This window comes from Equus asinus, chromosome 3 (genome assembly GCF_041296235.1).
Source record: "Equus asinus isolate D_3611 breed Donkey chromosome 3, EquAss-T2T_v2, whole genome shotgun sequence".
Classification (NCBI taxonomy): Eukaryota; Metazoa; Chordata; class Mammalia; order Perissodactyla; family Equidae; genus Equus; species Equus asinus.
Genome location: NC_091792.1, coordinates 159577105 through 159589817, shown reverse-complemented (window position 1 = coordinate 159589817; position 12713 = coordinate 159577105). Strand labels below are relative to the sequence as shown.

The following is a 12713-nucleotide window of genomic DNA, read 5'->3' as shown; positions in this document are numbered from 1 at the left end:
CACCTGGAACCAGCTCTGACCATGATTTCCTGACACCTGTTCAGTAAAACCCCACATTCCTGGTGTCTCATTCCCCATGCTCCTGGCCTGGTTCTAGTATTCCTTCCGGGCAGTACCTGCCTCTGCCCTCGTGTCCATTGACCCCACAAAGAGCTCTTGCAGTAATGCAGGGCACAGAGAAGGACCAGGCCAGGGCTGGGTTGGCTGGAGGTGGGCACCGCTCACCATGAAGCAGCCCGAGAGAACCCTGGAAATGGGGCTAGAGACAGGACAAGCATTTGAAATCTCCTCGTTGGGATTTTTTTCTGATGCCCTGCTTTTGTTGACTCTCGTCCTTTGTCTCAGGTCATAGGTGTAACCAGTCATGAAGCAGTGAGGAGAAGTCTGTAGTCTGTTTTTGCCTGTGTTAGGACCCTTTTACGTTTGGGATGTGTTGAAACTCAAATCAGAAATAAGATTTTGACTCTCCAGCACTGATGCTAGGAGACCAGGATACAGGGGACAGGTTGCCCTTGGCCAGCTCCCATCCATGCCTTGTCTTGCTGCCTCCCCTGTTGTGCTTTGCAGTGTACACATCTCTGTGTTCTTGGGATGGGGGCCAGCTCATGTGAAGCCATGGCAGGGTGGAGAGAGAAGCATGTTGAGCTGACTTTGTGCCTATCCGAAGGAGAGGATAGAATGATATCATTAATTCCCAGAGGGGATTTTTCTAGGCCCTGAAAAGGATGCTGTGGAGAGACTTGAGGGCAGAGTCCATCTGGGTTGCTGCTGGTATGCCTGTGCTGAGTGTGGGTGGCTGACCGTGTGGCTGCGCCGCTCCAGGATGCTCATGTGAGTGTGAAGGCCGCCTGGCCCTTGGCTCTTGGTAGCTTGCAGAGCATGAGGTGGGGACCGATGTGGAGCACTGACTGCTCTTCTTTCTTCTTTCGTGATGGTTCACGTGACGTCTTGTAGTTTCTGCCCCTGAGTTCTTGGCAAGCTAAGGAGCCATTTATTGTGGCAGGAGTGGGGTGTGGTAAGGGCCCTGCTGTCTCCCTCGTGCAGCTTTGGCTCAGTCTTCTGGAGGCCCCATTGTCCTGGTTGCAGTGACCTGTGGCGCCATGTGTTGGCCACTTCCTTCTCGGTGCAGCTGCATCCACTGTCACAGCACAAGGGAGACCCTTGGCTCAGAGCTCCTGGAGAACCTGGTAATATCAGTGAGGGAAAGATGTGGGAGAATAAGAAGGTTAGCTTCCTTGGCTGCTCCATTAAATAAGCAGAATATCTGTTATTTTGCTTAGAAAAGTTAGAATTTTCTAAGTGCCATGTGCTTTGAATATGTAAGTGTAGGAAAGAACCGTGTGTTTATCTTTTTTATGTGAAATCTTCTTGTAGCTACAAAGTGTTGGACCACGAGCAACAAGGAGATTTCCCCTTAATCAGTTTTACTCTTGGTTTGTTTCTAGGAATGTTCCGGAGAATCACAGCAGCTGCCTCTAGACTCTTCACTGCTGACGGCGCCGATAGCAGTTTCTACGGCCTGGAGAGCTTGAATGCGCGGGTGCGCTCCATGGTCCCCACACACCCGGCCCTGGTGCTTCTCTGGTGTCAGATCCTGCTGCTTGTCAGCCACACTGACTACCGCTGGTGGGCAGAGGTGCAGCAGACCCCCAAGTACGTCCCATGCTCCTTGGGTGGCCCAGAAGGCCAGCCCAGGGCTATGTGCTGAGACTCTCAGCAGCTTGAGGTTTGGCCCCATTTTCATGAGGTTTTGTAGAGATTCTGCAGATTAATCTTTCTTTCATGGACATATATTGTAAGGAAAAAATATGGTCTGACTAAAGGCATTCAAAATAGCCGCTGCTTTTTAAATGTGATGTCTTTGACAAGTTCTTTGATACTGTTCCATCTTGTGGGTCATTCTTGTCATGCTGTGTCCCTCCTGCTAGGTTCTTGTCCTTAAATTGATTCCAGAGCCAGACACGTTGCAATGGCTTAACTATATTGTAAGTTAAATATGGTTCTGTTTATTCTTAGATATTGAAGTAATTATTTAGCAGCATTTTAAAACTGCTTGGAAATACCTTATTTTTTTTTTTTTATCATTTGAAAAGACTTAAGTATCTGATTGCACTTGGCCCTCTTTTTGTAAAAAGTTTTTAGGTTTAAGCCTCAATTTCTAGGCACTCACTAACTCAGACATTTGTACATGTGTGGAAATAAAAGCTTTGATACCCACCTCCCCCCAGCTGAGTTCTCAGTGCAGTGTTTCTGGAAAGCTCAAGAACCCATGGCAAGGAGAGAAAGCTCTGGAAATAAGAGACTGCAGGGGTTGCAGCATTAAGGTCAACTCCTCTCTTGTCAGTGTGGAAAGATTGAGCTGTGTGAGGCTGTGGGTCCCTTTTGGGCCAGTCTGTTGCTTTCAGCTGGAAAATCCAATGTTAGCAGATGTTATTAAACATCTGCCCTGTGCTTTGTGTTGTGGGACATGCAAAGGAAAAATAATGGCTGTTTCCTGCCCTCAGAGTGCTTACAGTTGAGTTGGGGAAAACAGACCAGTGAAAACGTTTGAAATACTTATAAATTACTGATAAGTAATATAGGAGTCAGGAACAGAAAATCAGTGTCTTCTGCTTTACTGCTTCTTAAATGTGCATATAAATCAACTGGGGAGCTTATTAAAATCAGATTCTGATTCAGGAAATTGCTAGTGAGGCCTGGGACTCTGCATTTCTGCCAGGCTCCCACATGGTGCCCATGCCCTGGTCCATGGAGCATGCTCTGAGCAACAAGGCCCTGAGTCCTTGAGGAGTGTGCCTCAGAGCCACCAGGGGGCCTGTTCCAAGGACCAAGATTGTACTCCAGCCCATGGCCAGACGTAATGGCTGGGCATTTTAGGAATTGGTTTCCTGGGCTCTTGTGTTTTTACGGGCACCTCAGGAGACTGCCATGGGCACCTAAGGTTGAGTCATACTGGGCAAGGAAGGCTTGGTGGGGTGGGGCTTGAGTTAGCTGTGAGTGCTAGCAGATGTTGGGTGGGCAGACAGAGGTGAGCAGGCATCCACCACCCAAATGGGCACCTGCCCCAGTGAACCCCACCTCCTCCTCCCCCTCCCCTTACCTCTTCCCCCTTCCCCTCTCCCCGTCTCTTCCTCTTCCTTCTTCCTTTTCCTCCTCTTCCCTCACCTCTTCCCCTGCTCCTCTTCCTTTCTTCCTCTTCTCCTCCACCTCCTCTTCCCTCTTTCCTCCTCTTCCTCTTCCCTAGTTCCTCTTTCTTCCTCCTCCCTCACCTCCTCACTTCCCTCCTCCTCCTCTCCCTTCTTCTCTCCTCTTCCTCCTCTTTGAGAGATGGTGGGTGGTGAGAGCAGAAGCTGAACTGGAGCAGGTTCAAGAGGAAGTCAGAGGGTCGACCCCAGTCTGAAGAGGAGGAAGCAGTCAGACTCACCCAAATGGAGGGGGCCTCCATGGAAGTACTCACCTGGACTCTCCAGAAATGTCAGGCAGTGTCATAAAGACAAAGAACTGTTTGCTTAGATGAAAAAAACCCAGAAGAGACAGGACAGACAAATGCAATTTTATGATCCTTGATTGTGTTTTGGGTCTGGGGGATAAAACAGCTGGAAAGGACATTATTGGGATAATGGGGGAAATTTGAATGTGAGCTCTATGTAACCTGTTGTGTGTGTGTCTTGTGGTTTTGAGTAATAGGGGACACCTGCTGAAGTATTTAGGGGCTGAAGTGTCTTAACCTGCAGATTACTCTCAAAGGCGCAAGCAGAAAAAAGTGCATGTGTGTAGAGTCTTTGTGTGCATGTACGTAGAGTGTGCATGCATGTGTGTAGAATGTGCGTTTGTGTAGGATGCGTGTGTAGAGTGCATTGTGCGTGTGCGCAGTGTGTGTGTAGAATGTGCGTTTGTGTGGGATGCGTGTGTAGAGTGCCTTGTGCGTGTGCATGCATGTGTGTAGAATGTGCGTTTGTGTGGGATGCGTGTGTAGAGTGCATTGTGCGTGTGCGCAGTGTGTGTGTAGAATGTGCGTTTGTGTGGGATGCGTGTGTAGAGTGCATTGTGCGTGTGCGCAGTGTGTGTGTAGAATGTGCGTTTGTGTGGGATGCGTGTGTAGAGTGCATTGTGCGTGTGCGCAGTGTGTGTGTAGAATGTGCGTGTGGGATGCGCGTGTAGAGTGCCTTGTGCGTGTGCATGCATGTGTGTAGAATGTGCGTTTGTGTGGGATGCGTGTGTAGAGTGCATTGTGCGTGTGCGCAGTGTGTGTGTAGAATGTGCGTTTGTGTGGGATGCGTGTGTAGAGTGCATTGTGCGTGTGCGCAGTGTGTGTGTAGAATGTGCGTTTGTGTGGGATGCGTGTGTAGAGTGCATTGTGCGTGTGCGCAGTGTGTGTGTAGAATGTGCGTTTGTGTGGGATGCGTGTGTAGAGTGCATTGTGCGTGTGCGCAGTGTGTGTGTAGAATGTGCGTGTGTGTAGGATGCGTGTGTAGAGTGCATTGTGCGTGTGCGCAGTGTGTGTGTAGAATGTGCGTTTGTGTGGGATGCGTGTGTAGAGTGCATTGTGCGTGTGCGCAGTGTGTGTGTAGAATGTGCGTTTATGTGGGATGCGTGTGTAGAGTGCATTGTGCGTGTGCGCAGTGTGTGTGTAGAATGTGCGTTTGTGTGGGATGCGTGTGTAGAGTGCATTGTGCGTGTGCGCAGTGTGTGTGTAGAATGTGCGTTTGTGTGGGATGCGTGTGTAGAGTGCATTGTGCGTGTGCGCAGTGTGTGTAGAATGTGCGTTTGTGTGGGATGCGTGTGTAGAGTGCATTGTGCGTGTGCGCAGTGTGTGTGTAGAATGTGCGTTTGTGTGGGATGCGTGTGTAGAGTGCATTGTGCGTGTGCGCAGTGTGTGTGTAGAATGTGCGTTTGTGTGGGATGCGTGTGTAGAGTGCATTGTGCGTGTGCGCAGTGTGTGTGTAGAATGTGCGTTTGTGTAGGATGCGTGTAGAGTGCATTGTGCATGTGCGCAGTGTGTGTGTAGAATGTGCGTGTGTGTAGGATGCGTGTGTAGAGTGCATTGTGCGTGTGCGCAGTGTGTGTGTAGAATGTGCGTTTGTGTGGGATGCGTGTGTAGAGTGCATTGTGCGTGTGCGCAGTGTGTGTGTAGAATGTGCGTTTGTGTGGGATGCGTGTGTAGAGTGCATTGTGCGTGTGCGCAGTGTGTGTGTAGAATGTGCGTGTGTGTAGGATGCGTGTGTAGAGTGCATTGTGCGTGTGCGCAGTGTGTGTAGAATGTGCGTTTGTGTAGGATGCGTGTGTAGAGTGCATTGTGCGTGTGCGCAGTGTGTGTGTAGAATGTGCGTGTGTGTAGGATGCGTGTGTAGAGTGCATTGTGCGTGTGCGCAGTGTGTGTGTAGAATGTGCGTTTGTGTGGGATGCGTGTGTAGAGTGCATTGTGCGTGTGCGCAGTGTGTGTAGAATGTGCGTTTGTGTGGGATGCGTGTGTAGAGTGCATTGTGCGTGTGCGCAGTGTGTGTGTAGAATGTGCGTTTGTGTGGGATGCGTGTGTAGAGTGCATTGTGCGTGTGCGCAGTGTGTGTGTAGAATGTGCGTTTGTGTGGGATGCGTGTGTAGAGTGCATTGTGCGTGTGCGCAGTGTGTGTGTAGAATGTGCGTTTGTGTAGGATGCGTGTGTAGAGTGCATTGTGCGTGTGCGCAGTGTGTGTAGAATGTGCGTTTGTGTGGGATGCGCGTGTAGAGTGCATTGTGCGTGTGCGCAGTGTGTGTGTAGAATGTGCGTTTATGTGGGATGCGTGTGTAGAGTGCATTGTGCGTGTGCGCAGTGTGTGTAGAATGTGCGTTTGTGTGTAGGATGCGTGTGTAGAGTGCATTGTGCGTGTGCGCAGTGTGTGTGTAGAATGTGCGTTTGTGTGGGATGCGTGTGTAGAGTGCATTGTGCGTGTGCGCAGTGTGTGTGTAGAATGTGCGTTTGTGTGGGATGCGTGTGTAGAGTGCATTGTGCGTGTGCGCAGTGTGTGTGTAGAATGTGCGTTTGTGTGGGATGCGTGTGTAGAGTGCATTGTGCGTGTGCGCAGTGTGTGTGTAGAATGTGCGTTTGTGTGGGATGCGTGTGTAGAGTGCATTGTGTGTGTGCGCAGTGTGTGTAGAATGTGCGTTTGTGTGGGATGCGTGTGTAGAGTGCATTGTGCGTGTGCGCAGTGTGTGTGTAGAATGTGCGTTTGTGTGGGATGCGTGTGTAGAGTGCATTGTGCGTGTGCGCAGTGTGTGTAGAATGTGCGTTTGTGTGGGATGCGTGTGTAGAGTGCATTGTGCGTGTGCGCAGTGTGTGTGTAGAATGTGCGTTTGTGTAGGATGCGTGTAGAGTGCATTGTGCGTGTGCGCAGTGTGTGCTTAGGGTGTGTCACAAGCACGAAAGTGGCGATATATTAGTGGAGTCTAGGTGAAGAGTATATGACTGGTCATTGAATTATTCTTTCAGTTTTTCTATTGGTTTGAAAGTTTTCAAAATTAAAGTTAAGAAAAAAGATTATGGAAAAAGACATTTTAGACAGCAACTCTAGACACTTCTTAGGAGGAGCTTTGCTCTACAGGGGAATAGAGGCGTGGGAAATGGGGTCATGAGAGTTTCTAGATGAGAGAAATCATGGTATAGGTGATTATGTTGAGAAGCCAGAGCTGGGGGATTGAATGAAGAATATGCAGATTAGGACCTGATGAATGAGGGGCACAAGCCACCCACACGGGGTTGGCAGGCAGATCGAGCTCCCACTTTGGGAAAGGGAAACCCATGGGTCGTTTTGATTGACAGTGCAATTTCAGTGCATGCACACAGAGGAAGGAGAGTCACAAGACTTATTACTTACAGATCCCAGAACAGGGTGTGGGGTGGGGTATAACATGCAGATGATGAGCCAGCAGGAGACAGAAAGCAGGGTAGCAAGTACCTGTTATTTATAAGGTGGTTGGGGCGGAGGTCACTAACTCTTCGTGGGCTCAGCTCTTAAGTGGTCATTTTTAAAGGTGCCCCAGGAAAAGCAAAACGGGAACTTACAGTGGGCACCTTAGCTAAGCTCAGGGCCTTCTCTAAACGTCCAGACTCAGTGCGAGCAGGTTATACTCTGAGATGCCGAGGCAGCAACTCCGAATGGTGGCTTTCTCATCACAGTGATCCCTTACAGACGAGAGGGTTATCCTAGAGTTGGCAAGAGCGGATGGGATCTAGGGCACAGACACTGGCTTTATTATGTTGATTTAGTTTTTGTTAGCTTTTTAGGGTAGAACATACAGTTTCTTGATTTCCCTCCAGATATTAGTAGAGATGGGAAATCCGTTGCTTCTCTGTTCTTTGCTCGGTAATCGCCTCCTCAGGGAAGCCTTCCTGACTTCTCTTTGATCTGTGAAGTCTCACTATCTGCTCCACCCCAGTCTTTGTCTCTCCTTTGTGGCAAATGTCAAGGCTGTAATTTATTTGTGTGATCATTTGGTTAACGTCTGTCTTTCCCTCTAGACCATAAGCCCCGTGAGGGCTCCCACTGTCTTCCCAGCACTAACATGAGCTAGTGATTTAATTACCTTCATAGTAATAGAAACAATGATAATATATTAGTAAAGACGTTTTACATATAGATTGCTACCACGTCTATGGCGTTAAGCGCCAGATACTGTTCTAAGGGCTTTCTGTCATAATAAGTTATCAAAACCTCCAGTAGTACACGCACACCATAGATGAGGAAACGTCCTTTCCGAGGGAAGTTAAATAACATCACAAGTTAATAACGTGTATGTGCACATGCTCCCCCAACTCTACTCTTTTCAGCTGTTACAGCTTATACTATCCTTCCTAATGATACTGTATTTTGTTGCTTTAGCATGATTTTACCACTCTCTTTCTTCCTTGATTGGGCAGGTAGGCTATTTCTAAACCTTTTTACAGCTATATATGGAGTACCTTTGTCTCTTAAATACATCTGTCTACACACACACACAGAAATCTTGGTTCTTGTTCTTTTCTGGTATATTTTTAGAATATTTTTCCAACAAGAGATATTATTAGATTCAAGGATAATACCTATTTTGTGATTAGTCAGTTTCCCCATTACCCAGCTCTTATTGAACTAGTAATTTCAATCATTTTAGTAGTATGCTATCTATAGTGAAATATCACATAATTGTTAATATTTGTTTCTGTTTTTTTCTATTTTCTATTTTCTAGTTTATTTTAAAATTTTTGTGACTATTTTAATACTAATTAAAATCTTTTGTATAGTAAAATTTATATACAATAAAATGCACTTCTTTTAACTGTCCAGCTAAGTGAGTTTTGACAAATATATACACCAGAATTAGGACATAATGAAGTCTGTGATTTCCCTTGGTTAATACTTAGGAGTGGAATTGTGGAGTTATGTGGTAAGGATATGTTTAGCTTTAAAAGAAACCGCCAAACTGTTTTCCGAGTGATTGTACGAAAGACAGTGTATGAGAGTTCTGATTGCTCCAGATCCTAACCACCACTTGGTAATACAAGTGCTTTTAATTTTAGCCGTTCTAGTGGGGGTATAGTGGTGCTTTGTTGTGGTTTTAATTTGCATTTCTCTGATGCTAATAATGTTGAGGATGTTTTCATGTTCTTATTGTTCATTCATCTGTCTTCTCTTGTGAAGTATATTTTCAAATATTTTTACCAATTTTTAAAATTTGGCCATTCGTTGTCTTGTTATTGAGTTGTGATTCTTTATATATTCTGGGTGTAAGTCCTTTGTCAGATACGTTGTAAATGTTTTCTCTCATTCTGTGCCTTGCCTTTTTGTTTTCTTAATGGTTTCTTTCAAAGAGCAGAAGTTTTAAATTTTTATGAAATCCAGTTTGTCGATATTTTCTATTTCATTCTTTTTCTGTCCAATCTAAGAAATCTTTGGCTACCTTAAGATCATGAAGATTTTCTCCTATGGTTTGTTCTGGAACTTTTCATAGCTTTAGTTTTTACCATTTTGAGTTAACTTTTGTGTATGACAGAACGTAGGGATAAAGAATCATTTTCCCCCCATTTTATAGTTCTTTTAGTATTATTTGTTAAAATGGCTGGCCTTTCTCTTTTGAATTACCTTGGCACTTTTCTCAACAATCAATTGAATCTATTTGTGTGAGCCTTTTTCTGGACTCACTGTTAATTTCCATCTCTCTATCTATCTGTCTGTCATGTTAATGCCATTAATGCTTAATTACTTCAGCCGCATAGCAAATCTCAGGCAGTGTAAGTTTTCCAACTTTGTTCTTCATTTTCAAAATAGTTTTGGCTCTTTTAGGTTCTTTGTATTTCCAGATCTATATTTTAGAATCAGGTTGTAAATGTCTACAAAAAAGCCTGCTGGGATTTTGATTGGGATTACAGTGAGTCTGTAGATTAATTTGGAGAGATTTGCCATCTAACTAATATTGAGTCTTCCAGCCTTTGACGTGGTCTATCTCGCCATTTGTTTAGGTCTTCTCTAATTTGCCACAACATCTTATAGTTTTTAGTGTACAAGTAAATTTATAAAATTTGCAAAATTTATAAAAAATCAATTTGCCCCTAAGTATGTCATGTTTTAGAATGCTATTTTAAATGATACTTTAATAAGTATTTCGTTTTCCCATGGTGTGTTGCTAGTGTATAGAAATGCACTTGGCTTTTATATATTGACCTCATATCATAAGATCATGCTAAACTCAGTCCTTCCTGTACCCTTTTTGTGGGTACCCCTTAGGGTTTTCTGCGTATGTGAGCACAGCATCTACGGATGAAGACCCTTTACATCTTTCTTTTCCATCCATATGCCCCTTGTTTTTGTTTTCTGCCTCAGGATGCTGACCGAGCCCTCCAGGATGGGGCTGGCCTTCTGTCTGTGTGTTTCTCTTAGGGTCCACAGATGTCTCTTCCTTAATTGTTCTTGGAATGTTTTACTTCAGGGAACTTTCCTGTTTGGTCTTTAGTTGGGGGAAAAAGATGGACTTTTCTTGATAGCATTTAGGACACAGAAACTGCAGAGGTTATGAATTGCAAACATTTCACTTAACTTTTTAAAAAAGCTGATTTAGTCATTGGACTTAAATGCTTGAAAAATCCAAACAGTCTTGAAAGCTGATTAGTGTCAGAAGCTGCAGTTTCCCCTTTTGCTCCAGGAACATTGTACGTGGAGCATCTCCCGTGGCCTGGGCGGCTTCCAGCCAGCCGGGTGTGTGGGAAGAGTCCCTGTTGTGGCCCGCCATGCTCCATCTGTGCCTTTCTGTATGTGTTTTGGTTCTTTTTGTGTTGGTAGGAATTTAACCTACCAAGTTATTCTCCATCAACTCTGGGATGCCCCTGTTCAGACTACCCACTCCTTTTCTGACATGTGTACCTTTGTTTAGTCTGATGTTATATCAGAAACCTTTGGATCTAGGAATTGTGTCCCTGGGATTGGAATAACAGAAATACTTGAATAGACAGTCGGTGTTTAAAAGAAACGAACCAAAAGCAAATGTAGTCTAGAATTTGGCAGGTGTCCCCATTGAGCTGTTTGAGGGCAAACTACAGTTTTTCATAAATGTAGATGGTTTACTCTGTGACAATTTTTCTTGACACTGCCTGACTCAGTTTCCCTTTTTATAACATTTTGTATTGTCCCCCTCTATTATCCTGAAATAAAATTAATGGATTCTATAATCTATCTATGCTTAAATTTCATAAAAATATAATGTCTTAATGCTAATATAAAGGTAAAAATTAAAAGAAAAAAGTATATAATAAGTATTTTAGTGCCCAAGTGCTTAAAGTACCCCTATGTTAGAAGGAAAAACACTCCCACACATGTCCAAAACACCCCTAGCGAGCAGAGCTGTTCCTGTTTAAACCTCTGTTCTAGGGTAGTGTTTCTCCAGCTGTGTTGTAGACGTGTCTTTTTGTTTCCAAAAGATAATAAAAATGAATTACTGAAAGTACAAAATATGAAATACAAGCCATTATTTTTTATTGTAGACTCAGTCGATAGGGAACCACTCTGTCAGATTGTTACAGAAGACTCCTGCTGGGCTTGGGGCAGGCTGGCTCACCAGTGAGCCCAGCTCCTGGCCACACTGGGCAGCACTGTTCCAGGAAGCACCCACGGCCACAACAGCAGGGTTTGCTCTTGTCTGCTTCTTATTTTCAGGACTGTGTCATCATAGGCTTATGATTTGCTCTCGGTCTGTCCCATGTTTAGTGGATTGTTAGGGTCCTGCACGTGCTATGGCACTGGGGATGTGATGTGGTGATCACTTCCCATCCACCTATTCTGAGGCCTACATGTGCAGTCATCCCAGATTTGGGACGTTCGTTCGCCGTCACTGTCTTGCAGCTCCTCTCCTGAGGTTTTGGTGTCTTGCCATGCTGCAAAAATTGGGACTCAGTTTGGGTTGACATTGGCCCTTCTTTATGTCTACTGCTAATACTTGAATTGGAAACTCTGCCCCTTCTCTTGCAGAAGCTCTTTCCCCTACAGCTGTGCTATTGCACATGCACAATTGCAGCTTCAATGTCAGTCACATTGGGGCTGACTGAGAAAGGGAAGGAGTGTGCTTGGAGGTGACAGGCTCTGTAAAGTGAGTTTTCTTCCTCCTTTATTGCTGGTCAAATGCTAGATATTTTCATTAAGGATTATAGTTTGGAGTTTGTTTTCCCCTTCCTACCCTTCTAGCCTTTTCTCTGAGAAGGGGAAGATTTTGTGTTAGTTTTTTAGTTGACATATAATTTACAATACAGTAAAATGCACTCTTTTGTACCAGATATAGTCAGGTAACCACCACCACAATCAAGATAGAGAACAGTACCATCACTTCAAAAGAGTGCCCTCGTGTCGCTTTGCGGTCACCCCACGCCCCTTCCCACATGCCAGGAGCCATGGATCCATGTTCTATCCCTAGTGTCTAGCCTACTGCAGGGTGCCGTATAAATGGGATCATGCAGTATGTAGCCTTTGAGCCTGGCTTCTTTCACGTAGCACAGTATATTTCAAGTTCCTTCATGGTCTTCTGTCAGTAGTTTGTTCTTCTGGTTGCTGAGTAGTATTCCATTTATGGATATACCACAATTTGCTTGTCCATTCACTAGTTGAAATAGAGAAATGGTAGCTTAAAAAATGTCTTAATCCGTAGAATTTTTTGTATCAGTTCTTTTCTAAATCTTGAGGTGTTACCGGAAAAGTTGACACATTTCAGAATGTTCTTGCCCTGATGTGATCTCTGTCTCCACTAAGCCTGAGCAGAGATGTGCAGGCTCTTTGCTGCCGAGGGGACTATACTGTCCTAGGTCAGACCCTGAAGTCAGAGGGACTGTTTGCAAGTGTGACAACAATTGTGTTTTAAGTTTTGTGGCTAGAAATGAGAATCTCAGGGTTTATAATTCCCATCAACTGAGAAAGAAAAAAGGCAAACTGAGAAGAAGTAAATATGAAGTGAAATGTTCACTTCACTAATGGGGAATTAATTTTGCATAAATGCTTTTAAACAAGGTTTCCGTAATAGCATATACACTGTGGCCACATTTAGCGTTGTAACGTTTCATTGGTAATTGAATAGTAAAATGTGAAAGTGTAAAGGCTTTCTTTCTGGCACTTGGCAGCTTTCATGGCAGACTAAAACTGGGAATTCCAAAAGCAGTTGCTACATTATCAGACATCACCAGTAAGAGATCTGAACTAAGAGTGCTCATTGAATGCACAGCTAGCTTT

At 44.8% G+C, this 12713-nt stretch overlaps 1 protein-coding gene across 5 annotated transcripts in view; it reads left to right on the top strand.

Moving 5' to 3' along the window:
* Positions 1-12713, top strand: part of HTT (huntingtin) — a 170462-nt gene that overhangs the window by 117421 nt on the left and 40328 nt on the right. For all 5 annotated transcript variants that reach the window (XM_044767917.2, XM_070506341.1, XM_070506342.1 and 2 more), the window contains one exon: positions 1446-1653. In XM_044767917.2, coding sequence (XP_044623852.2) covers positions 1446-1653 — 208 coding nt within the window. The remainder of the gene's footprint in view (positions 1-1445; positions 1654-12713) is intronic.